Raw genomic sequence first — 27,900 nt, forward strand, 5'->3', positions numbered from 1 at the left:
TTGTTTTACCTTCGTTTTTAGCTGAGAAAGTTAATCCATCATGTCCACCCATGAACACCTTTAAAGTCACAAAGCAGCTGTCACAGCCACAATATCAAAAGTTAAAAGTTCAGGATCGTTAAGCCTATTAATCTGAGGTTTCAAACTATTCATTTTGCGTAATGAGAAAAAAATGCCATGTGACAATCTAGGCCAGTTACTTTGAGTTATTTGTGTATTTTTTTTTTTTTTTTTTTTTTTTTTATTACCAGTTGGCTATTTATTAATAGTCATTATGGTAACGATATTTTTTCTCTTTAAATTGGCCGTTCAGCAATACGGAGCAAAAACCAAGCTTCATTCTCAGAAGACGACAGACAGCACAGTGTCACACATTTTGCTGTTTATTTTTTGTTCAGTTCTCCTCATTTGACATTAAGGGATTCACTCCAAGACTCTAAAAGCTAATATTTGTACAAAAATGGACTTGATGTGGATTTCTCACTGTTGCCATTTTGTAACAGCAGGCTCAAACCTACTAACTTCATTATCGCCTGTTTAATTTTTAGTCACTCTGTGGTAGAAACCAGTTCATCCGTTTAAAATGGTGCGCTGCTTCTGTCATTTTTGGCATGAATTATTTTTTAAATCACTCTTGTGAGCAAATCTGGGGAAAGCAGTCCACTGGGAGGAGAGAAATCATGTAGAAAAAGGTTTATGCTGAAAAAATAAATAGCCTGCAGCCACAAGTAGTTTCACATTTGTCCCTGATCAAAAATATATGCTATATGATTAACAATTAAGCACACTGAGGAGTTAAAATAATAATGAAGATGGAAAATTCATCTCTGAATGAGGAGCTAACATCGACACAGTAAAAATGAATGGATGAATCAGTACATTAATTTAAATAATAATCAATTTAAAAGCTATTTTGAAATGAGTGTGGGCCTAATACTTCAATGATTTACTCATCATGACGTCTATGTCCCTTTATGGATGTAGGTATGCATTTGTTTGTTTTCAATTCTATTTCATTTAATCATTCCATTTTGGATTGGACATGGTGACACGTTATATGCAGGCATTATGGGTTTATAGGTTTCGATTACATCATCTGGGAGATTTAACAAAATAAGAAATAAAGCTTGTGAAGTTAAAATAAAAACGAGCGGCAATAAAACGTCAGTTTAAAACCGCTAAACTGGTTATGAGCGTCATCATAATTTTCATTGTGTGACACGTTTGCCGGGCTGTTTGTGGCCGAGCAGCTGAACATCATCCTCCTCCTCTCAAACCCTCCTCTCTCTCTCTCTTTCTTCACCAACTTCCACCCTTTGTCGTCCTGCAGGATCCTACTCCTCTGTCCTGTGAAGGCCGCTGTTTTTGAAGCTCGCTGGCTCCCAGCAGGCAAGCCGCACACCTCGTCCCATTTCGGACAGGGGGGCTCTTTTCTTGTCCGGCCATCAGAAGGTGTGTGTGGCCCGCTGATCGCCTCCCATCCACACTGTCCTGTCCCGTTCGAGGATTTGGGCTACCTCTTTTCTCCCAGTGACCGCAGGCAGGGTTTTCTCAACCATGATAGTTTGTTTACTGGTACTTCTCATGTTTCTATTATCATTTAACTAAGTTTGATAAATCACTTTTGGAAAATATTGCAGGCCCCGGGTGAAGTAGCAGAACATGAGGCTCTACAACAGTCGAGACCCCGTTCATCCAACAGAGGGAGCTCCATGAATACATTTGAATCCCTGGCACAAAGTTTGTCACTGTCTCCCGGTACGTCTTATCTTCCGTTCACCGCGCTTTGTGAAGAGGTGAGGCGACAGGGAGAGGATGGGATGTTTTGAATACATTAATCAATGTCACTTTTTCAGGCGTGTCCTCTTTGATGTGAAACAGACACTTGGAGAGTGTCGCCCATGCTGTGAAAAAAGGCTGATGTGGTGATGGAGAAAAAGCATCCTCCGGGGGGAATTTGCAAATTATGGGCCCCTACATCTGTCTCCGCACCCCATTGTCCTGTCAAGAAACTCAGCTCATAAGACCCAACACTTTTATTAAGCTATTACCGTCCCAACTTGGGTTGCCAAAGATTATTCTAAGAGGATTTTTTAATCAGCTTGCATTAAAACTGAACTGTCATTTCCTCTCATCCCGCTGACCAAATGGAAATGTAATTTCTCACTGGATTCAGCTGCTACTATTTTAACACCTGACAAGCGTGAATCCGTGGCTTATCGCAGATAGGCTTTTGTGATCATCAGGCAAAACTGCAGGCTCAAAAGTTAAGTAACGCAAATCACAGGCGTAAGTGTTGGCCGCCTGTTTATCCCGACCTGGATCAGCTCATGAATGCTGGAGGACAGGCGTGTTGTTGTGGATGTGTTAATGCGTGTGTAGCTTTTGCTTTAATTCCTGTAGCCTCACTCGGGCCGACCTCCAGCTAAAAGGTGGATGTTTATTGAGAGGTTTTACAGGAGGTGCTAGAAGGAATTATCACCTGCAGGACAGATCTCTCTCACCAACACACTAGGAAATAGTGGCAATCGTTAAGTCCACATTTACATAACATCTTACACTGCAGGGAAGGTGTATTAGAGCAGCAGACTCCGTGGTGGCTGCTGCACAACAGAGCCAAGTAGTTTTACACGTTCATGTCACTGGTACACTGAGGGGGAAAAATAAAAAATAAAATACGCTCGTGCCAGCCTGTATAGTTTAGTGCAGATGGGAACAATCTATAGGCCCTATAGATTGTAATCTGTCACTTCACCAAGCCTGTTTTTTTCCACCAAGAAATGCGCCTTTGTAAACTTTACACACCGGCTTTATTATTTAACCCTTACAATAAACAGCTAAATTCATAGCTACTTTTAGTCACAGGCTTTGTATTTGTGAATGCAGATAATGCTATCAAATTTCATTCTTGGCTGCCATAATCTTCAACGCCAGACTGTTTTGTATTAATGCACATCACCATGTTTCAATAGGCTTAGATCATAGTAGGCCTATCCTGTGTTTCATAGAATATTTGTCAAAATATCAGTTTTCTGAGAAGTCTTGAAAACATCAGATGGAAGTAAGTGAAAGCAGTGGAAACTCCGGTCTGTCGGGAGTTGGGTGGGTGGGTTGGACGTGTTTCTCCTCCTTAACACGCATGGCTGAGGTCGTTTATGTAAATGCACGAATTTAATTTTCAAAAGGACAGCCCTTTTCTTTGCCCAATGAAAATGAACCGCGGCTGACACCTGGCTATAAACCCAGGAAGGAATCCAAAGTCCTAATCAGAAATCTGTAGAAAAAAGCGAGACGCGCGCACACACACACACAGGACGAGCGGAGACGGACGTGATGACTTCCAGTAAGATCGAGCTCCCTGGAGAAGTGAAGAGCGACCCCGCTGCTCTCATGGCATCCCTCCAGCTGATGCCCTCGCCGGTGCCCAACCCGGAGATCAAGTACACCAAGGTCTGTTTCTAACTCCAGCTCTTACAGCCCGGCTGCAGAAAACTTTGCACCGTGTGTTACCGACACATTGTACTCGCAGATAGACTGATGTAGTTTCCAGTTACTCGGTGCGGGATCAAGCCGAGTCGCCAAAATAAGTGCGCATAGGTGATAAAGTTGTGTGCTTTTTACATAACACGTAAAAGCGGCACTTCACAGCCGATGTACGCGGAGCAAGTCTCAATTGTGAAATCCCACCTCAGATTTTTCCATGTCCATGTGCTCAGTATATAACTCTGCCTTCTAAGACTTTTCCCCCAAATTCTCATTACCTCATGGACTATGTAACTTCAGCGTAGAGGCATCGCCGCAACGATACTGAGTGAATTTTAATGATTTTGCCTCTCCCAAGAGCCTTTTAGGAACTTGACCGATCGCACTCCTGGCTGATAAAAAAAAAAAAAAAAAAAAAAAAACAAGTGGATGATGAAGGGATAATCACGTTTTTCTGCTCCAAGTCATTGCGTCATTACATGAAATTGCTAAACTTGTCCAAAGCCTGCACCCCCCGAAAGATGAAATCATGGAGATTATAATTAGGGCTGATTTTCTGATTTATGATTTGATTATGATTTGGAAGGCTGCAAAATGACCTTGTTGTGTCAGCTTTCTTGATTTGAAATTGCCTCAAGGGTGTGTCAAGGTTTGAGCGTGTTAAATGCTAAAGAACACGCTGGAGGGGAAACAATTTGCCTTTTGAGATGAAGGAATTATGGCATATAGGCCTAGTTATGTTGGATTTTTTTTTAAACGTATTTTCTTTAAGTTTCATGAAGCATCTGAAATTGAAAATGGTGAATTTACAAACCTGGCTCATATTCTTCTTGGCTACTGCCTGAATTTTAAGAGACCCAGGAGGAAATAATCCATTTTTCAATTGAACTGGTCTTGTTAGAGAAAATAAACACAGGAAAAAATCAAGGTGTAATCCTAGCAAAATACTATTATATCATTAGAGCACACTAAAATAATATAATTGTCTATGTCAGGCATGATTATAAAATGTTTCTCTACAAAACAGTGTTTTGTGGTGAATAGCTCCCCAGTTTTAAATATTTTACAGTAAGGTGAAATTGAAGCTCGCTCACCCTCACAATGGGAATCAAAGGGCAAGGCTGATTTAAAAAAAAAAAAAAAAAAAAAAAAAAAAAAAAAAAAAAGGATAAATTCAAAATAGTTTCCACCTGGTGTTGTAGTCTTTAATTTAAATAGTATTCCTCACAGAAACTTTTGGAATTGGAAAGCTTGACAATACTCTCGGGTGACTCTAATTTTTTTAAAAAACAAAAAAACAACAACCTATTTTTTTGAATGAGGCATTGCAGCCACAGTGTTATGACATGGCAAGTAGTCAACAAATCCAAAGTTGCTTTAGTAAAGAAATTGTTTCCTGTTCTCAGCTAAAAAAAAAAAAAAAAAATGATATTCATAGAGACTGATATTGTGCTATCAGAGCAGTTTTTGGGTCATTCTGCAGCCACCGCCAACTTCTCAGAAGTGTGTGGGTGGAAGGAAAAGGGATGCAGAAACAGCTGGACAAAGTAGTTTGAGTCAAAGGACATTATTTCCTGCAACATTTTCCTCCTTACAAATCATGCAAAATAGACTAAATCAATAGGCAAAGAGAGGAATTAATGAAATATCTAGCCATATGTAAGGATATAAAGGCCTTATATTCTGCAATCATGCATTTCACCATTTTACTACTTAGACGAATAAACAGGCATACCTATACAGTTGCATAATTTGAAGAGTTAATTAATACAACACTCTAACTTAATAGCAATTTATAGTCTGTGTGCTTTTGTCCCATTACAAATGCTGAATTAGCTCACATACTGTAGGCTATTGAGAATAGCCCCCTCATGAATTATTGTGTAGTATTTCTTATTGTCTGTAATAACATCTTTGTGAAATGTCTTGATAGTGTTTTTTTTAACATTATGGGCTCAAAAGTAAATTTAAGTAAGCATTTTAACACAATAGTTTGTGCACGCCTTATCGTCCTGGGGTTTTGGTTTGAAGTCCCATCATCAGCCAAAGCCACCAGGACACACCACAGCCTTGTTGCTATAGAAAGGGTCTTTCAATTGCAGAGCAAGTGTTATTATGATTGTGAGATTAAAGGGCACATCTCGTAGAGGACAGATTAATGACAGTGTGGTGTAAGTTCATTCAGTGCTGTAACAGCTCTGTGTTAACACAAACCTCGATGTTTTAAGTGCAAAGGGCACACTGCTACAGGACCATAAAGAGCAGGGAGAGCTGGGATTGTGTGCGCCTGCTCCATGTACATATGCTCTGCTGTGTTAAAAGCTGTCCATTCCTTAATAGCACCGGAGTGTTGCTTAAAGGAATGGATGCAATCGTGTACAGGAGAAAATTTAGGGAGCGACTTGGTGAATTAACCCCCAGGAATTTGGATCATCCAGTCCCTGTTGGTTTGGTGGACACAGGGGGCAGGAGGGCCCTGATTTATGGGCACCCCTGGCGAGGGCTCTCCTCACACCCTGTTCCTGTTCTCCACCCCACTGGCTGCTGGGGAGAGAGGGAACACTGTTCACCGGCCTGCTCGGCTTGTGGATGGAGCTGCATGCTTGTAGCACACAATATTCCCCTGATATTCTGTTTTTTTTTTTTTGTTTGTTTGTTTTGTTTTTTTTTATTAGTAATTTTTAGAATTATAAACATTTGATGCAATGCAAAACTTTTTTCTTACTTTATAAGAACTTGAAGATCTTGATCAGTTGCAACCATTACATGACCATGACTGTGCACAGAAAAAAATGGACCATTCTTTGTTTTGCAAGGCGCAGAGATTATGTCCGCAGAGGCCCTGGTAGTGTAGATATCGCTGACACCTTTACTTAACGGCTTTGCCTCAATTCCAAAGGAATACGAGATAAAAAAAAAGAGTGCTATTGCAGTCGAGGCTTGCCCCTTGTCCTTTTCACCGAGTCGTGAACTGTTCACCGTCAAAGACACTTTGTTTGATTGTGCCAGTAAAGCTGTATTCCTTGCTGTGTGCATGTATATAAAAATATGCGGGTGGGGGTCCCATGAATGCTTGTTTTATACTTTGTAGGCACAAGTTGCACACTTTTCACACTGCTTGCTCTTGGTTATCTTATCCCCCACCCCCACTTTGCTATTGTTAGAGGGCTCAAACAGCTGAGACGCACACACTGTTTCAAGGTTGATAGTGCCACGAAGGAAGCCATAAATTAGACAAGCCTGATGGCTATTTATTGTTGTTTTTCACTTGTGAAAAAGTAGAAAAGAAGAGCTCTGTTGTATGAATAATCAAGGCAAATAGGGGAATCTTACTCTGTTTTTTTACTGGGTGATTGCTGTGGTCTTGGTGGTTTCTCACACCACTCAGTGATTATGAGTTGTTAAACCAGACGCCTAGTGGGATAAATCTTACAGGACTGGAAAAAGCACACCTCGGGTTCGTTTACTCGGCTTTGAAAGAACAGTCTGTAAAGTGGTGCTTGGTGGCAACTGAAAAAGGCGTCTGTCTGAAAAGCCAGTTGACATTCAGTGTTTTATTTTGATTCAACAGCACCTCTTGCAGCCTCTCTCTAAAGAACAGAAGCAACAAAAGTTAATGTTAAACTTGGATCGCTGTGGCATGATTATAGTTTGGCTCACTGATAAGCATGCATACGCCGAAATGAATGCACCAAGAATTTGGTTTGTAATTCGGGTTTAGTTTAATTGATAACTTTGTACTAGGGAAACGATGCAGAAGAACAGGGTGAATCTGTATGACCGCTGTAAAGCATTAACAAGCACACAAGCATAGATTCACGAGCCAAATTCAGCAGTTCAGTTCATTGTCCCACACAGATCCCGCAATCTAATCAGCAGTTATAAATTTTCTTTGTAGCTTTGCTCATGGTGGCATTAGTACACTTTCACCGTAGGAACCTGTGCAAAGACCTGTCTGCTGAAGACTCTTGTTTTTGTAAAGCAATCTATGCAGAGACATCCACTCAGTTTGGATGAATAAGAGGCCCCATCAATCTGTCACTGATTGAGATAGTACAGATGGAGGCTTGGGGCTCCCCAATGTTAGGTGCTGTCCACCAGGGTGTAAATTATGACCCTGGCTCACTGTGTGGGTTAGTGGCCCTGCCTTGCCAGAGCCTGACCTGCAGTTCTGGAGTTTTTCACTTCAAAACCACCATCTTACCGCGATCAAGATCAAACAGAGGAAAAGTTAGGGGATACTGTGCAACTAAATGATTTATCACAACAAGCACAGCTAGAGTCCCCCCCCGCCCGCCCCCCCGGTCTCTGCTTACACAATCTCCTTGTTCACACACATGGCCACGTACTCTCTAAAACACACATCTTTGATTGTGACAGGGTAAGTGTGCACCGCCATTAATGTGTCCGTTGGTGTGAAATGCCTACTTGTGCAGCGAGTGTAAATTATCGTCTTAGCAGACACGTCAACATCATGTCCCCTGTCTCTTAATCACTGTTTAAGGAAGAGCAGTGACAGCGAGGTTACCCTGTTAACTTCCCCTACCTTCAGTCTGCAGCCCGCTTGACAAGCAACGTGTAAATCCTTTATGGTGTCATTATGAAAAACACTTGGCTTCATAAATCTGTTGGAATAGGCCCTCTCCTCGCAGAGCTGAAGACACAGCACATGCAGATGTCCTTTTTTAAGGATGTTTACACATGAGCATGAAAGCATCAGCTTTAACAAAAGTGCATATAGTTCCCTAATATTATGTTTTTATGACACTAAATGTTCCTTAAAAGAAAACCTCAAATTGAAATTTAAAGAACAAACAAAGGAAATTCCCTTACCAAAACTCAGAGATTCAAAATAAATAAATACAAATAAATTAAATAAAAACAAGATTATAATATTTGTGTGCACATATATTAATTTAATTGTTGGTGCATGCAAATGAGACTGTATTGTTTGCCTTGTCTAGCCGTGTCTTTTGCTCTGAACTTTTAATTGAGATTGACAAGGATCAGTGTACATATTTATTTTTAGTAAATAATATCTATATCATATCAGACTAACAGAATAAAAGCTTCCTGCCATTCTCTGGTCTGAAAAATGGAAAATCATCTGTCACAATGTTAGCGTCCAATTGTAACCACCACCGTTCATGCTGGCTAAGAGCTCAGGATGCACCCTGGGATGTTGGTTTCAACGGCTGACATGATTTACCATGAAAGAGACTTAAGTTATAAAACATAAAACATACAGTCACTGGATGAGAATCTGCCAAGGATTTATGTCTTCACTCTCCTGCAGTTGGATACAGCGGTTTTCAGCTGGAAAAAAAAAAAAGCAACCGTAACAAGCCTTTCAGGTTGCAGAGGACATTAGCATCATATTGGCGCTCAGGCTGGCACTCCGGTGACATGCATTGACTGCCGTGCTTTCCGACAACTGCAAGAAGTGAATAAGAAGTTATTTCCAATCACGGCCGCGGGTCAAGTTTTTGTTTCTCACATAACTTTGGAGTCAGGGTGAACGGCTCTCTCGCTGCTTGCCCACACACAGACCAAACAAAGACGTTTTGCCAGTCGGTGACAGCGAGGTCGCCCTTGCCAAACCCAGGAGTGCAGGGTGGCATTGTCTCCGGGTGTGTGAATGAAAAACATAAAGGCTCCACGGTGTCAGACATGTGGAGAGGAGTAGGGGAACAAACACCAGCTGGTCTCCAGTTTCACATGCTCTCCGCTCACTTGTAACAGTAGTAATTATAAATGTTTTGAAACCCATCCAGAAACGGAGAGGAAATAGAGGTCCTGTGATAGGAGAGGATATGAAACTTCCTGCGCAGACGAGGGTTGCAGGTGCCCGGCTAGGATTCGTCTGGCTTCGGAATCTTGGCGTGTTGTGTATAAACACACACATATATAACCCCCTCCAAAAAAAGGCAAAAACTGAGTACCATTACATATTCCTTCAGCCTCAAGCATCTGAGCCGTGAGAAGAAGCAAGCGGCCAAACAGATGTTTTGCTGGCTGTAGTAAGTATTTTGGCATCGCCTGTGATCCCTTGTTTCCCATTGCAGTTTACTCTCAAAAATGATTGAGTAAACTTATTAGCACAAGAAAATCAGCTAAAACTGGTTATTTAAGTAAACATTCTACGTGAAACAAGCAATTATTTTTCATGAAAATGTGTAATATGATTTACAAAAGGTGACAGTGACAGAAAAAAATGACAGCAGCTCAGTCAAACTAACCCGAGTGCTGCATTTAAGCGAATAATTGAATACATAACCAACTAATTAACTAATTCCATGTAGGGTAGCTGATTTGAAAAGTATAGTGACTATGCAAGAGCCTGGAAATATAGCCTCACTTTTCAAATATCTTCATGGGCATCTTTTGATTAAAAAAAAAAAAAAAAAAAAAAGCCAGTCTCTCAGTAGATGATATGATTGACAGCTTTTGCAGAAAAGCATGGGAGTTGCTAAATGTTTGCAGCTGCCCTGTGGTCCGTGCATTAAGTCTCGGTTTATCTGCTCGCTGCTCTGCTCCTGGTCTCCTCGCTCACTGTTGAGGATCACATATCTGTTTTTATGCATTGTTGTTCGTGTTTGAGATAATGCAAGTGGTGCAAAATGTTTGCAGTATTTACTCGTGGCTTTAGTAAATTAGTAGTTTATATTGATCACTGCTTTTTCCCATGCCAAGGTCCAGAAAAAACTCAAAAGGCATGAGGACTTGATTGCGACTCCATTTCAAATATTGTCATGTCAACATCTTAAAAACAAAATAAGAGATATATGATATAATGAAGCTGCATTTTATAAGTCTTGATTGCTGGATACAAAACAAGTGATTTTGCTTATGTCATTATGAAACCCTAAAATCTTCGGTTACCAAGTTAATTCTCAGTACTTGTCGGTGATGCTGATTTTTGTAAACATGACACCGTCATGTGAGGTGATAGTAATGGCCCCGCAGGGAATGGGAAAGAAAACACCATTTGTCATTTGAAAATGTGCACTTTTGCACTTGGTTTTTCACTCTTGTGTTCTTTGCCCCTCTTCCAAATGATCCTAAAAGCAATTTTAAGAAACCTTGAGAGTTGATTTATTTCTTAGTCCTGTCATCTTAATCAAGTCCCTCAATGGAACGAGACAAAAGTCTAACACCAGTCCGAGCCCAGAGAGGGCTGAGCCAAACGGCGGCTGACAGTTGTCCTTTTCTGGCCATGATTTAGATGGCGGCCTGGTCCACTGTTCTCGTGCTTCATCCGTTCTCCTTTAGCAGTGTCTTGTGAGAGGGGTTACGCCATGCATAAAGCTACCCATGGTCTGCATTCTTGCTCAGACTGTTGAGGCTGTCAGGGGGCTCCTCTGATTTAGGGTGCCCCACTACAGTGGCCCCTATAAATTTAAAAACTAATTCTGTGCTCTACAGGACTTTCTGTTTTTGTAGCTGGCCCTCTGCTCCTTATCGTTACTGACAATTTTATGAAGTGCCCTTAATGAGCGGCAGATTAAAGGTGGCCTCTGATGCAAGGCGCCTGAAAATACCGGGCTGGGAGAGCGAGAACCCACTCTGTGTCCATCTATTGTCAGTGTGTGTGTGTGTGTGTGTGTGTGTGTGGAGGGGGCCTAGTACAATGGAATAAGAGAGGAGAGGAGTGAGTCTGTAAACTATACCTCTGTGGACTGGTACACACAGATACTGAACACTTTAAATGTCTGCACGCGAGTTATTCATACACAGAGCTCTTCTGAGCCTTTCAGCCATGGGAATGAAGACGGGGAGGGAGGCCGGGTGATGTGTGTGCTGTGACTTGAACGGCTTTCAAACTCCTCCGGCATTTTATACCTGCTCGAAAGCAAGCCCGCCTAACAGTTTACAGCCAATTAAATAGTACTTAAAGTTAGGAGTTTATGGAGGTAAACATGGCGGAGAGTTAGGGAGGCCGAGGCCAGTGGGACACTTGAACCCTGCTCTCAGGTTTGCTCTCAGTGTATCTGTTCTCCTCTAAAGTAAAAGGACGGTAAGAGCATATGTATACACAGAGGGATTTGTGCCAGCAGATGTTCTCCTTGCACTCTATCTATCAAACAGACTGACAGCCATTAAAAACAGTGTGTGAGTAGTCCGCCTAATGGATCTAAACATGTCAGAGAAGAAGGAGCTTTTTTTTTTTCCTTCTTTTAACCAACTCTTACATAAGTTATATTTGCAATTTCAAATCACACCTTGCGTGTTTTTATCACCTCCTGATGGGTTCGTCATGGGAAACATTCTCCAGAAGGTTTTTTCTACCGGGCGATTTTTGTTATTCTATAAACATTTATTTTTCTTTTTGCTCTTAATAGATCTTGAATATTTCCTGTTTTGGAATCCCAGGCGGTTGTTTAACGGAAGGCTTGCTTTAACGCATCACAGAAACCAAGCGCGGCACGTGTTTTATGATCTCGTAAACGAGCAGTGATGTTGTGAAACGTGTGTCTGTGCTTGAGGGAGGGAGAGGGGGTGTCTGGGCTCTGATAGGGATTTATCTGCCCCCCACCCCTTTGTCTGGATGGTGGAGCACTCCCCAGAGAGCAATGCTGGACAGGCAGGAATCTCTGTCCAGATTTCCAGAGATTCTCCCATATCCCTTACACAAGACCTTAGAAGCACCAGCAGGAAGCCTGTGGACTGTTGGTCTTACAGTCTCAACTATAAGCACCACGTTGAAGTCAGTGTAACCCAACTAATTTATTAAGATAACATAACTGTTTAAGATAGGGCTTCTTGCTTCTCATTCGATATTGCCATTATCTCTCAGTCAAAGGTCAATGCATTTTCAAATTGTATCTGTAAGTGTTAGGTGCACAATGTCAGTTTAAGCGAGGACCATTCAGACTCAACTGATGAAAAACTTCAAATAAGCATATAATTTCATGTTGGAGTCTGCATGATTTTCATCAACAGATCAACAACAACGGGCAACATTAAGCAATAATTCATGCATTTTTTTAAAAAAATAAAAAAGTAAAATGACCCCTTGCAATGTGCGGGTAATCTCTGTGGGTCTTCTTTTCACTGTACAATTTATGCCTGTTGTTATTGTTTGGTTTGAGCTTTCTGAATTTCGGAATAAACACCTCCTCTGTACCTCCTCTCCACTCTGTCACCGCTTCAACCTCATTCAAAGCATTTTGAAACATCACATTCTCACGAGTACCTTTGTCGCTGCAATTAGCACTGCAGCCACATAAAAAGGTCATTCAAATCATCCCACCCTGTAGCTGAAAGTCTGCAACTTCACCGCATTTTCAAATTGGAGGTCAGAGACAAAATATTCCAAGTAATCCAACAAGAGCCTTGTGAGAGTGAAATGCACCCTTCATTTCCATCCCAAAACTGTTTTTTTTTTTTCACTTTAACTTTTGATTTTGTGCAAGCAATCTTCAATGAACACAGAAGCAGCACTGACTCTGTTTGTTTACAAATGGAGTTTGAGCTCTCAACACCCTCTAGTGGTCAGAAACTGCTTACTGCAGCTGCAAGTAATCATCATTTCTAGATTCCTCGTGGCCTTTCACACCTTTACCACTAAAGAGAGAGTTCTGAAGAGTCGAGATCGTGGCATCAGTGCTCCAGTTTCACAGTCGCCCTGTTTTGCACCTGTTGACTAAACACTGCATTGTTTCTCTCCTTGCAGATTTTCATCAACAATGAGTGGCAGGATTCGGTTAGCGGGAAGGTCTTCCCAGTCTACAACCCGGCCACTGGAGAGCAGATCTGTGAAGTCCAGGAGGCAGAGAAGGTACTGTGCCGTACAGAATAACATCTTCTGTCTGTTTGTTTCCAGTGAAAATAAGGTTCTGTTACTCCAGATATTCTGACAGTGAGTTTCCCACTTTTCTTCTCTAAAACCTGGCATCTTCCTTTCTCTTCACTGTACATGTGTGAACTGTTTGTGTCCAAAAAAATTAAGAAAAACACTGCGCAATATGGGTTTAGTCAAATGTGGTTTGGTGAACTGGCAGATGTTCTGGTCCTTCCCTAATTCAACACCTCTGGGTAGAATAAAGAAAATATTTAAGTATGCTAAAGGCAGATCCTCTGGGATAGACAGACTGATTTCATTAGTCTCAGAGAGTGCAAAACACCTGTTTTTTGGATTAGGCTTTATAATTAAAACACATCCTTTTTTCTCTCCCAGGCTGATGTTGATAAAGCCGTGCAGGCGGCCCGCCTCGCCTTTTCCTTGGGCTCCGTATGGCGGAGGATGGATGCCTCTGAGAGGGGCCGACTCTTGTCCAAACTGGCTGACCTGGTGGAGAGGGACAGCGTTTATCTAGCAGTAAGTGAACAGGCTATTACAATCACTCTGAGCCTGTTAGTATGAAGGAATCCCATGACTTTTATTTTGGTCCAGAGAGGTTAAGTTACTTTCCACATGGCTACGACGACGATAAATCTCTTTAACCACTTGATTATTACTCTTAAAGAGGACATGGTATTGTAACTTAGGGGCTGTATTTGTAGTTTTGTGTTATCTTAGTGTCATATTTCACCCTTGGGACGGTGTAAAGGCTGGAATGGAATGGAATTATATAAGGATCGTAGGGTTATATCACATATTTCTCAACCGCCTCCCCCATCTCTCTTCAGACTGTTGAGTCACTGGACAGTGGGAAGCCTTTCCTGCCCACCCTGTTTGTGGACCTCCAAGGAACCATAAAGACACTAAGATACTTTGCTGGATATGCAGACAAGATCCACGGCACTTCCATTCCAATGGGTAAGATCCTTTCATGTCCCCTTAAGTCCCTTCAGCTACATACAGTAAAGTTTCTAATGCCTCTTTCACATTAATCTAAAACCCACTACCATCCAGAACTTGAGCTCAGTGTCAACGAGTTAACCCGGCATTTTAGTGCCATGTTCTGAACCATGCAAAAGTCCTGGGTAATTATTTGACTTGTTCAGATACTGATACCAATATTGGAAATGCCTCCAATGCAACATAAAATGCTGGGTTCAGGTATATGTGAGTATGTGAGTTTATGCACCAATCCAATATCACGTAATTTATTATTAAACTTAAGGCTTAATAATCTGTGCGAAGTTACCACCATATGCAGCAGTCCATCACTGCAACTCAGAGTGTACCTCAAGCGATCATGCAGCTTTATCTTTGTCCTCTCACACTACTGGTGCGCTACTGTCTTACCTCAGTCACTGTGTAGCTTGCTTGTTTTTTATTTTTTTGTGGCCATGTTCACTCTGATTACGGGTGAAAAAAGTCTGCAAGTCAACAGCTACAGATCTGACACAGGAGAGACACAACCCTGTAACAAATGGTGGAGCAAAGGGTTAAATAGGCTACATAGCCTGGTGTTCCTGTGTAAAAAATGACGAGTAACACAGCCTTCACTGTTTCTTAAGTCAGTAGAAAGCAGACTTTTATGAAAAATGTCAGCAATGTGGCAATATTTTACAGTGGAAAGTCCCACCAGGAAAAAGGCAATGTGTACAGTATGCAGGGCTTTACATTCAATCATATAACATCCATACAGAGTATCGATCCAGCACAGGGTATCGGATCGGGACTCTGTGTCTTCTGAGACATAAGTTGAGGCATCGCAGTCAATATCAGGTTGGAAAAAATGGTATTGAACCATCTCTAATTATTATCAGTTTGGCTTGTTTGGTTTCTGTGACCCACTAATTTGCGACCTGCCTAGGTGAGATGATACAGGTCATGCTCTACATTTTAGGAAGGCAATCAGTGTAACTTTAACCTCTGCAATAGATAAATTACCGATAAATCACCAACATTTGGACTTATGTTCGTAATGAAGTTGTAATGCGCGACCACTTGGGATGCATTTCAGTCAGGTTGGAAGACTGCGACACCAGTTAACCTGAGGGTGAAATATGCAGTCTGGGACTTCTGCTAATGTAAACTGTGTCACTTGCTCTTTTAGAGGGTAAAAAATGTGGTGTAAAACCTGTTTACTTGCTGTAAAGCGGTATAAGACAGACTGAAGGATTGCAGGTGGAAGCCAGGATTAGCAGGATGATAGTAGCTCAGCAGAGAAGCAGGTTCCTCTCCAGGGACAAACTGGAGATGACCACCATGGCCAGTTATCAACCCCAACACTAACATTCGCTGCCCTGGGGAGACTGCCACCAGCGCAGCTCATCACAAGCCTGTGAATCAGCTGAAGTTGAGAGCGGAAGAGGGGAACGTTCTCTGGCTATTTCAACAGGAAGCACAGCAGCTTTTGTAAAAAACAAAAAAACAAAACAAAAACAACAACAACAACAAAAACAAACACAAAAAAACATAAGAAAGGGGAAAAGCACCGGTGACCTCCGGACACAACTGTATTGTTCCTCTCAAAGCTTCTCTTGTATTCTGTAGCCAAACCAACCATGGTCAGCATTTTCCCAGGGCTTTAGGCTTCATTCCCCTCGTAGCATTTCAAAGCAAACAAACAAAACTATTCCTGTATGTGCTTGTATGAAGTGGAGCTGTCAGTAATTGTGTTGTGTTCACATGACAGGATCAAGTGAAGGATAGCAGTCGTCTGTAACCTTTCGGTTTCTGTTCCTCTTGCATGTTTTGCTCTGAGTGTGGTGTTAACTCTGCAATACGGATAGTATCAAGTGAATGGGGAGTCTTGTTATGTTGAGCCTCTCTGGCTACACAGATTTATCTAGTTTATATTACATGTTCCAAATTGAAAGATAAGGCATTTCCATATTTACTGGTAAAACAAACAGTGCTCACACAAGACCTCTTCCTGCAAATTGCATGTCTAATAGGTTGTAGTTTTATTCCCGAAACAAAAACTATTCAATTTTGAAAGACCTAACATGGAAAAAAGCTCAAACATGGGAACCTGTGCTGTAGTTGCAAATGGTTATCTGGCTTGCCATCTACTATTTAGCACTCTGGTCAGAATGCAGACTTTAAATTTTAGACACATTTCTCAATATCAATTGTGGAGAATGAGCACGCATGGCACACCCTCAACAAGTACCTCCTTTTACTCGAGTAATGCAAGAGGAATGAGCGAAGCCGTCCAGCTTAACACCCATTGGTTCCCTATGACCTAAAACAGTTACACACACATGCCTTAGCTGTTGGATGTTTAAAGCGCAATTTAATCGCTCATCAGGGTAATGTAACCAAGAATCTTGTGTGCGTTTGCATTTACGATTAACATGTTGTGCCTGTGACAGCGGGGCTATCAGCTTGTGGCACTTTTAATGCACTGTCACCCTTCAAACTTGAGATTACTAAAGGGAGGAATAATGACCCTGTTTTCTCTTTGTGTGTGTGTGTGTGTGTGTGTGTGTGTGTCTGCACGTGTGCTCCTCCACAGATGGAGAGTATCTCACATTCACCAGATACGAGCCCATTGGAGTTTGTGGACAAATTATCCCTGTGAGTATGACCTCTCTGAGGCAAGAGATGCCTGATACAAACACGCAGGCGCGAAGAAAATGAGATTACAGTGAATAGGCTGAATTTAAGAGAGAAGTTGGTGATTGGTAGTCCGGAGGTATGGGGCAGAGACAGGCCCGTTTGTTGAAATACATTGTGCAGTTTCCTGGAATTCTCTGATGCACTTTTTTAGGTCAGTGTGTATTTGGGTAAATCCATTGGCAAGCCCAGAAAATTGCGGTGCCAGTGGGGTTGAATGAGAAAGCGAGAGAGACAGAGAGAAAGACACAGGGACAGAGAGAGAAGCAGAGGCGAATGTTGAGGGATTTTACAGAGCGAGTTTGAGTAAAGGAGAATGGTGAGAAAGGGGAAAGAGATCAAGGAGAAATAGACACTTAAGAACAGCGTTGATTGTGCAAGAGCTTAAAAAGTGTGTGGTTCTGTGTTGAGCCCCATGGGTTCTGTGTAAAGCAGAAATAACACAGGCCTGTGTGCTGTACAGTGATAGGGGTCTATTGCACATGTGTTGCAATTTCCCTGCTTTCTCAGAATACTGTGGGAAGAGAAAATACTGTACAAGTGCCGAGAACATTTTCTCACTTGACTGTGTTTAGACAGAGTGAAAATGAGAGTAAGTGACTAAGAGCGATGAGTTATTGAGTTTGACTTGTGACCACCCAGTGTGTCAGTCAGATGCATGATGTCCTTTTCCTGTGCGTGTGTGTGTGTGTGTGTGTGTGTGTGTGTGTGTGTGTGTACATGCACACAGTGGAACTTCCCCCTGATGATGACAGCATGGAAGCTGGGTCCGGCACTAGCATGTGGAAACACTGTGGTCCTGAAGCCTGCTGAGCAGACCCCCCTCACCTGCCTCTACATGGGAGCTCTGATCAAGGAGGTAAACGACCACACAGCGCAGGATCCCCATCACTTTCACTTTTCCAAGCGCCAGCGATCAAAAGAGCACCAAAACATTCTGCTCAAGTAAAAATACTGTTATCTTTCTCAGGTATACTTATTAAATTTTATAAAGTAGCTTATTTCAAATGTACTTCAAGTGAAAGTTACTGTGTTCCATCTTATAAAACAGAACCTTCTTTCATGTGAATTCTAAAAGGAGGAGAAGACATGAGAAGTTCAAACTTGATTCCTTTAAATTGGAAAGTAAGACACTACCGGGTAAAAATAAGACGCTACAAAATGCACCAATCAAGTAAAGCCAGATCCCTCCTCTCATTTTTATTCACCAGTATTTCACTGCATATAGTGCAATACTTCAGAAAAAAAAATTAAATAAAATAATCAGTAAAATACAAGTACAAAAAAGTTACTCAGTTACAGTCTTTGTGATGTTGTGATGGTAAATTAGCATGGTTAGATTTTTAAATAAAGGGTTAGTACCAAGAAGCATGACTAACAACATTTGGTTGGCATGGCAATAAACTTCTTTTATTTTATCCTACCTCATCTTATAGTATCATATCATATCATATCATATCATATCATATCATATCATATCATATCATATCATATCATATATCATATATCATATCATATCGCAGTGTATGTTATTATATTTTATCATACTGTATCATATCAAATTCTATTATATAGTATTGTATTTATAATATTGTATTGTTTCACATATTACCTTATACCATATTTTATCATATCATATTGTATCATTTCTTATGAAATAGAATCGTACTGTGTCATATAATATTGTCTCATATGGTAGTGTATTGTATCATATTGTATGGTATCGTATAGTATTGCGTCATATAGTGTCCCACAGCATATTGAATCATATCTCATTATATCATATCATATATTGTATCTTATCTTATCATATCATATTGTATCTTATCATAAGTGTAATATGTTACTTCCGCCACTGATCCAAGAGGAATTTGACCTTCTGGTTGCTGCTGACCTATGTAGAAGAAGACAGTCATACAACACAGGGCTGACACACGTGCTGCAGGACGAAACATACCAGAGCCTCACACACTCTGCAGGCAACACACACCTTATGTCATTAGAGTCAACATAAACCTCAAGGATACATCCATAGAGTCACAGAACTATGCAAAAGTGGCAGCATCTAACAGCAGTGACAGGGGTAGGGAGGGTCCAGTAATGCAGAAGTCAAGTTTTCACTTTGGATTTATTCGCTTAGGAAGAGTTCAATGTCACATAGCACTGTACAGCAGAGAAACCTAATCATGTCATACAGCTCCCACTGTCCACATCCTCCGTGTCTTCTCTGTGCTCTGGCCTCGCCCCTTTCTGGAGACTTTGTGTCTCTTGCCCTCTTCTTTTTGATGTTCTATCCATTCTCTGGGTCTGCTGGTAGGGAGGTTGGGTTGGGTCCGGATTCCCCCACACTGCCTGTGGTTTTGCTTGGCTCTGCTGTCATCTCCGCTAAAGCTTGTTTCCTCTCATATTGTTTTGACAGGCTGGGTTTCCACCGGGAGTCATCAATATTTTGCCAGGATTTGGGCCAACGGCAGGAGCTGCAATTGCTTCGCACATGGGCATAGACAAAGTGGCTTTCACAGGATCGACCGAGGTAATTTTCCCAATCAAGCGGCTCAGATCAACAGTTGTCTACTACTTGCTTTTGTCAGCTAACCAAAGTGACACAGTGACCAACATGTGCAGAGCATAACAGCAGGCTGCGTAATTAGGGGACACTGTGTGCCTGTATTGAAGTCTAAATGACAAACAAATGGGGTCTTACATAAGCTGCATGCCCTGTCATTACTCCTCATGACAGGGAGCTCTAAGTTTATCTCAAAGCACGGGTGCACGCCTGCATGTGCACATTGCACATAAATCTGCATCATTAACAGCATCCAAACATATCCCTACTAGTGCTCTCTCTCTCTCTCTCTCTCTCTCTCTCTCTCGCTCTTCTGGCACCTGTGTTCTTGTTTTTTGCATCGTGCAGCCTCTCCTCACTTTGTCTGCTTTCACTGAGCTTACTATCAGGCCACACACAGGAAAAAATTCTTGTGACTTTACAGTGCTGGAAAGAAGTTAATGGAAAGCTAAATCATCAAGGGCATACCATGTTAGGTGTTGAGCGCTCTGAGGTGTTGTGGTCAGAACGCATTCCTGAGGCCCGAGGGAACGGCCGGAGTGACAACAAATTCCATCTCTGCAGATCATTTTATAAACATCTGTTATTTCGAACCACAAGCGCACCCCGCTAGTAAAAGCGTGTACCGCGATCCTGGTGCCGAATGTATGTTTTGATGTGACCAGCCTGTATTTCACATGTATCTTTGGTAAATGAGCCAGGTTTATGTAATGCTTGGAACAGCCTTGAGGTTTACTGTAAGCCTGTTTTGACTCTTGCGGTGTGTGTGAGAAGAGAGAGGCACCATTCCAAGCGGTGTGTGTATACGCGCTGTGAGCACATATACACACACAGGTATGGACATCATAGATAACTGTGAGTGACTGTGAGGCAAACACGCAGAGTAACTAAAACACGATCTGAAAATACCACGAGAAATGTGTATCTTCATTTTCAGGCTGAATGAATTCCGGTGTAGTTTTGCGTCTCACGGTTTGTAATCCGATATCTCCATCAGGTATGCGCAGATAATTTATTGTAATATAGAAAGTCATATAGTCACATCTCAAGTGTTAAGAAAGATGACAAGTGGATGAATCAACTCTCATAAAAGTGTCAAGGAAAGTGGCACTTATTGCTCCATGTTCCAAACCTTGAATATTCCACGTAATTCTTTTCTACTGTCTTTATTGTGATTTTACAACACAGTATAAAATAACACATGCCTTCTCTCTCTCTCTCTCTCTCTCTCTGTCTCTCTCTCACACACACACACGCACGTGCACATGCATTGATGCATCTTCTACCGCAAACATCTTTCGTGTTTTATCATCTGTGCTGAGTGAATATTTCCTTTGTGAGAGGCCTAGTGTGTTTTTTTTAGCTAGTTTTCCTGTTGTTTCCTGTGATCTGGAGTCAATTAGAGAGTGAATGAGCCAGTGACTCTTGATGCCCAGACAGTGAGTCACCATACTGTAGTAGCAGTCCCGCTGGAGAGTTGGAGGGGGGGGTCGCAAACACAGCATCTCCCCACAGGAAGGTGGTGGTGCCTCGGTTGTGTCGTAGCTACAGGTGGATTGTAGGTCCACAACGCATCCTTGTACTCACACACATGTGGCTGTGACTCCTCGCGGGGGAGGCAAGCGGCCCAGCATGCTTTCCTTACCCCTGAGTAAACACACGCTAACCTCCCCTTAGTCAGCCTCTTTGTGTTTCTGATCAAAGACAGAGACAAAACAGATTCAGAAACAGTGAAGCCACGCCAAGTATTGTGGTGCTTTCTGCGGCCATGGTACCAGTCAAAGCAAACGCATTTAATAGGCTGTCCTCTCCCATTCTATCCTACTCCACTCCATTCTATTATCTTCTGCTCTGTTCTATTCATTCTGCTCTATTCTGTTGTAGGCAAGGCAGCATATAGCACATTCCATACTAAGTTACAACACAGTGTATTTTACAAATGAAAAACAAATTGAACACAGCAACATCTTAACAAAAAACAATTTGAGAGCTTTTTTTTGAGAAATTAAGCTAAATGAAAAAGGTCATTTAGAGATGTAAACGGTAGAGGAGAGAGTGAGAGAAGTCTCTGTGTTTTCCATGTCGGAGGTGTGGTGTCTTTACTGGACACAGGGAGATTCATTTTCCCTTTCCATCCCGTCCTTTCTCTCTCTCTCGGAAAACAAAACAGGCCGTGTGAGTAATAATAAGAAGATGAAGGCTTGTTTGTGGAGGGTTTTTGGGGTGTGCTTATTGGGTTTCTCGGGCTTGTTATCTCTTGTCATCTATCTATTGAAAGTATACATCATCTCCTGGTTTTATGGAACACACGGTGAAAAATGCCATCTTTAAAAGTCATTTAGTGTAATATTGAGTCCTAAAAGCTTGTTTTCCTAATGACACATTACACTTACTTCCAAAAGAGTTTTACCTGTTTCATCATTTTTTTTTTTACACAAATGATAATATGGTTATATCTTTTTATGACTTGATCTATGATCTGTTTTATGTGTGATGATACTTTTAACTGATGGCTGGAGCATGAAAACCAGAGCAAATTTGCATGCAAACAGCCATTAAAGTGAAATAATGTGAATCACATTTAATGGAATAGACTTCCTGGAAAAGGGAGACTTGCACTGGAAAGGCGTGAACTTCTCACACCCCTGGTTTTAAGAAGAATGGGATTTTAAGACTCATGACTACACAAGGAAAGAGAAACCACACCAACGTCACTGTCTTCTTCCGTATTGACACACCAGAGCCATTTCAGAGCCGCCGGTTCCCTCCTCACTGCTCGCTAGATCAACCTACTATCATCCGTGGCCACCACCCACACAGCCTGTGGTTTGTTTCTTCCTGCCCTTCATTAGACATTAGATGCTGTTCAGTGCTGAAACATCACTTTATTTTCCTGTTGCTGTCTCCAAAAACCTGTAATAGATATTCAGTCTGTGTGTTTGCAGAACTCATGTTTCAGCTGGCCCACCGGTATGTTCCCTGTTTGGAGCTAACCAGCCTCTTATGCTGTTTAATGGCTCCAGCTGATTTACTGATCTGGCCACAGGCCTGCATCTCTGTGAGTAAACCCCAGATCTCTTTCCTCCCTAGGTTGGCAAACTGATTCAAGAAGCAGCTGGGAAGAGTAACCTGAAGAGAGTAACGCTGGAGCTGGGAGGAAAGAATCCCAACATCATATTTGCAGATGCTGATTGTAAGTTTTCAAACCTTGTTTTACTTATTGTTCCATCTACCTGTCACCCTTAATAGGTGGTCCACCAGATGGACACAGGTGTTCACACACTGCTTCTTCACCTTTTAGCCGAGTTGGAGTCCAAGCTGCTGCAGATCATTGGATCTCTATCAGAGAATGTTTTGTTTAGTTATGCGTCTTATTGTTAGGAACTTGAGTCGTGAAAATGGACGCGCCGAGGTTCCTACCATGCACAAAAATCTTTGTAGTGCCCTGAAAACTGGTTTATGGATGGGTTTCATGTAAACTCTTAAGTGGCTCACCAAACTGGGGGTGCCATGGCTTTCAAATGCTTTCACCAGCCGTGAGAGGGGCTCCCAAAGGCCTGTAAATCAGGAGAATGGAACCTGCCTCAGTCGGCTGCTTCAGCCGAGACCCATAAATCACGGGGCTCCGTTAACCCCTCGTGCGCAACAGCGGGGTCCTGTCTCTCAGGTGTCAGGTATCAGATTTGCACAGAGAATAGCTCTTATAACTATGGGGAAACGTCTTGCTTAAGTAACTACACAAGAGTATACTTCACATGCACTCATTTACAGAGCTGTGCACACACTACAGCTTTTCCAAAAATGTTTTGGTAGTTTTCTATTACCATTCACAAACCTTCTGTTTGGACACCAGAGTAGACTTGAGATTTCCTTATTTATAATTAATCGTATTAAATAAAAAGGTTTTCCATGAGTCATTTTCTTGAATGACCAAGTAGTTGTAGCAATTAATTAACTAAAATCCCTTTTTTGAATCATCTTCTTCAGTGGATCTGGCGGTGGAGGAGGCCCACCAGGGAGTGTTTTTCAACGCTGGCCAGTGCTGCACGGCCGGCTCTCGCATCTACGTGGAAGAGCCCATCTATGATGAGTTTGTTCGCCGGAGTGTGGAGAGGGCCAAGAGGAGAATAGTCGGCAGCCCTTTTGACCCCACCACTGAGCAGGGTCCACAGGTGAGCCCCAACACAGAGGACCTGTCAAATCTGCATCATGAAAACACCCGACTGTAAACATGTGTAAATTCTGTTCTCTTTCTTTCTGTCTCTCCTTGACTCCTCTCTTCCCTTCATCACTCTCTTCCTCCCCCCTCTTTATCTCTCCTCTCATTCTCCACCTCCCTCGTCCTGTCTGTCCTCCCCACCCCCACAGATCAGTCAGGAGCAGCAGAATCGGGTGTTGGAGTTCATCCAGAGTGGCATCAGTGAAGGAGCCAAGCTGGAGTGTGGCGGCAAAGCTCTGGGCTTGAAGGGGTTCTTCATTGAGCCCACCGTCTTCTCCAATGTGAGGGATAACATGCGCATCGCCAAAGAGGAGGTACGAGGATCGCTGTTAATGAGCAAGACTAATGCATTCATTAACAAAATATTGACAGTACCACTTTACAATAAGACTACGCTGATAAAGGGTTTATGCATGGTTCATAATAAGGCTGTTAATTAGATTATAAACAATTAATTAACAATTATAAACAATTTCAAACAGTTTTCATACATCAGTGTTGACTCACTAAGTCGCTAAGTAACTAGCAAGATCTGAGATTTAACAGAACAGATGCAGTGCAGCAGTAACTCGATCTTGTCAAATAGTGATCCTACATTAATGTATGAAAAATGTAATAACTTGTTTATAATTGTTTAATAATGATATAATGATTTATAAAGTGTTTACAACCTAGTTAATGACTGGAAACCATTCATAGTCCTTTTATAAGGGTAGACCTATTGTGGTACCAAATTGACTCAGGGCTAAAAATTTAAAGCAGTATGATTGGTTTGCACCTTCACACCCACTTCCATATAATAGTAACAAAAAAAAAATTAAAATATAATTCTAATACCATGCATTCTAACATTTGTAACCCCCTGTATGTTTCTGTTTATGAACAGATTTTTGGACCAGTGCAGCAGATCATGAAGTTCAAAACAATTGAGGAGGTGATCGAAAGAGCCAACAACACAGATTATGGCTTGGTTGCTGCTGTATTCACCAATGACATCAACAAGGCCATGACCATATCCACAGCCATGCAGGCTGGCACTGTGTGGTAGGTTTAATCTGCTACTGTCTGCACCGCTCTGCATGTTGGAAGCATCAGCTGTAATATCCACACATTGGTTTTTATACAAGCATAAGATGAGAACAAGATAAGAAAATGTCATAAAACAATCACATTTGAAACCTTATTACCTTATGTGGATAAACAAAATACAAAATAAGCATTACTAAAAGATTTGTAGTTTAAAAATTATTTTCCTTTTCACTACAAATGGCACACCCTCATCAGCTACTTAGATATTATTTCATGGGTAACCTTGTGTCAAATTAATATCATGAATTCTGCAAGCTTTTTGCAATACATGATGACTGTGATACTGGTGGCACTCTCTTGCTGTGTGTCCTTTTTACGGGAAGTTAAAATATCTCGGATCTCGAAACATAGAGAGCTGTGCATCACCTGACCCAACTCACTTCTCTTTTTACACCAAAGAACTTGTTTCTACTTTGACATCTCTTTTCTTGGGTTCCATTCTTCCGTATTCCCAAGAATTTGAGCACAAAGAATCTTGGGAATGACCTCAGACGACCAAAGTGTCTCTCTAAGTTCACATGATTGTACAGATAAGACGTTCAGATCTTCAGAATCTGGCTATTTCTCATTAGGGATCCACCTCAGCCCTTTGTGTAAGATCTAGTCATGACTTTGATCTCTCGATAGGACTTCCCCTTGCTGGATTGGGTTAGTTTGAACATGTTAGCACTATAGACTGACATGCTTCTGCCCCTCTACTCTGCTTCATTAACTGGTCCCACACAGTTACATGTTCACAATTTCACCCTCTTGTTGTTCATCCACGAGAGCATAGAGGGAACCGTATCACCAGCTCCAGAAAATTTCAAGTAAGGCAACAGATCAGACGTGTCTTATGCTGCCTTATGACATAATCTACCATCAACAACCCAGAGGAGGGACCTTTTATTTTTCTGTGAAGAATTATAGCATGTCTCAGTGTTAAATTAATTTACTATCACTGATATATGAATTCATTCTTCCAACCTCCCCTTAGGAGAAATAAAGAGATGCACACACAAATAATTGTAAAAAGTGCTAGAGAGAATCAAGAAAAGCATGATATCTCATTTGGACATGGCAGCACTAACAGATTACTGAGAGATTTCTGAGATCTTACTTTTTTAATGACTCATTTGAGACCAGATAACAGTAAGAGTTCATTTTCCCCACATATGAGGAAACAAATGAATAAAAGAGCTGGGAGAGAGGCTTGATAAGTCAGAGTGAGGCAATCCGAGACTTGTTTCCCAGGAGCAGAAGCATGAGAAAATGTTAAATATTTTGCGCTGATTGTCAATAAAACTCATCCATGTATGCAAAGGAGAATAAATGGGCGGAACAGGAAATCTTATTTGTGGTAGGGTTTACCTCTGGGAATCAGCTATTAGATTTTTACATTACTTCTACTGAATGCAGCCTTAATGTTGCTGCTTTTAACAAAATAATCGAAATAAACCACAAACTGTCAAATGCAAAAGAACGATCTATGTTTTGTGTATTTCCCAGGATAAACTGCTTCAATGCCCTGAGCACACAGTGTCCATTTGGGGGATATAAAATGTCTGGCAATGGACGTGAATTGTGAGTATGACTTTTGGTTGCTTGCCCACAGAATATACACAGTGAACCAAGATATTATTGACTGTATGCTTTTTCGCTGTATATGCTTTGAAACTCCACTCGCCAAAATTGCTTATTATAAATCTGTTTTGCAAGAGGACATTGCAGTGTCTCCACACCAGGACTCTGCAGCAGCGTAAACACTATATTTCAACGGTGCTGCCGAAATCGCACCCCACCTAAAATGAGCCGCCTTGTTCCTATCTCATGTTTTCAGGGGAGAAAGTGGCTTGAAGGAGTACTCAGAGGTGAAGACCATCACTATGAAGATGGTAGCCAAGAACTCGTAAGGCGGCCGCTGCTTCTGCGAGGAGGTAGTGACTTCCTCGTCGCTGACCCGCCAACTTGGCCGGTCCATCCATGGTGGTAAACCACATTAACCATCCCGACTAGTCATCTCCATGGGTAACTACAGGCTGTGACCACTCGCTGCCCCCCCCAGTCCCTCCATCAACACCACCTCGCTTGCCTCGGACAGTCAGCTAATCCCTGTCCAGCTGTCTCCGCCCACTTTGAATTCGCAGACTGCCTCTAGTCTAAATCAACGCCGATGACCACTGAACTGCCCCCATGCGCCTCCTCCACTAACTACACTAAAGCACTCGAAGAGACGATGGGGGAGGCCGTTCTGACTACGAACCCCGATAAAGAGCCGCCGCTATACCGCCATCCACACCCTGCCCACCCCCATCCCCCGATGCTGGATTCTCAGAGACTAAATCACTGCACTTCCATTTAACCCTGTGTTAGCAACTTGTCACGTGCTGGGAGGCAGTATGGTTTTGTTGTACTGTGCGATACCATTGTCAAAACCTCATACTAAATTGTGTGTATCGTTGTGTTGATTCACCTGGTAGAAGTTATGCAAGCATGTCAGCTCACTCAAGACCACTGAAGTCGTCAGTCTCGGACGCGGACGGACGAGTCCGTTTTGAAATGTTAATTCTGAATTAAAATTGATTTCTAATTGTCTTTGTTTATATTTTAGCTTTTTATGACTTAACACTGTATGTCGACCTTTGACTGATGTAAACGTGAAAACAAGATTCTAACCTCTTAAAAAGCATTTTACTCTTGCCTGCTAAAAGAGGAGTAGATGTATTTTAAACCTTATGTAACAGATCTTCATTGATGTCCATGTATGTTCATGTTTATACAATCATATGCTATAAAATTATAAGAGCTAAAAAAAAAAAAAAAAAATACCCATAGTTTTTTTCAGTAAAAACTTTTTTTCCTGTAACATTTTCCAGTGTGTGTTCACTGCTTTCTCACGGGATGTCATATATGTGTGATGCTGCACAGTCATACTCAGGGTCAGTGCCCACATATCACGTCTCAGCTCTCTAAAGTCCTCTTAAGGTCTTTAAAGGAACCGCTTCACTCTGGCTTGAGTCCTGAATGTGTTGGGAACCATTTAGTAAACCATTTAGCAGCAGCGGGCCACCTCTCATTTCATGTTAATTATCAGCTGGGTGATAA

General features: G+C 41.7%; 1 protein-coding gene across 1 annotated transcript; it reads left to right on the forward strand.

Annotated features, from left to right (window-relative positions):
• The first annotated feature begins 3,239 nt into the window (after window positions 1-3,239).
• On the forward strand, window positions 3,240-27,602 carry aldh1a2 (aldehyde dehydrogenase 1 family, member A2). The gene is made up of 13 exons (XM_030048584.1): window positions 3,240-3,450; window positions 13,160-13,264; window positions 13,664-13,804; window positions 14,116-14,245; window positions 16,842-16,903; window positions 17,673-17,801; window positions 19,362-19,475; window positions 22,599-22,701; window positions 23,496-23,680; window positions 23,877-24,041; window positions 24,614-24,771; window positions 26,305-26,379; window positions 26,636-27,602. Exons 1-13 carry the CDS (start codon window positions 3,334-3,336, stop codon window positions 26,706-26,708), a joined length of 1,557 nt encoding a protein of 518 aa, XP_029904444.1. The 5' UTR covers window positions 3,240-3,333; the 3' UTR covers window positions 26,709-27,602.
• The last annotated feature ends 298 nt before the right edge of the window (window positions 27,603-27,900 follow it).

This window comes from Myripristis murdjan, chromosome 3, assembly GCF_902150065.1.
Source record: "Myripristis murdjan chromosome 3, fMyrMur1.1, whole genome shotgun sequence".
NCBI lineage: Eukaryota > Metazoa > Chordata > Actinopteri > Holocentriformes > Holocentridae > Myripristis > Myripristis murdjan.

What these genes read in the sequence shown, in the direction of transcription:
- aldh1a2 (XM_030048584.1), top strand. Translation starts at nt 3,334, where the DNA reads ATGACTTCCAGTAAGATCGAGCTCCCTGGAGAAGTGAAGAGCGACCCC. An exon ending in CGGCACTTCCATTCCAATGG is followed by an intron (nt 14,246 to 16,841) that starts GTAAGATCCTTT and finishes GCTCCTCCACAG; the next exon opens with ATGGAGAGTATCTCACATTC. An exon ending in CATATTTGCAGATGCTGATT is followed by an intron (nt 22,702 to 23,495) that starts GTAAGTTTTCAA and finishes CATCTTCTTCAG; the next exon opens with TGGATCTGGCGGTGGAGGAG.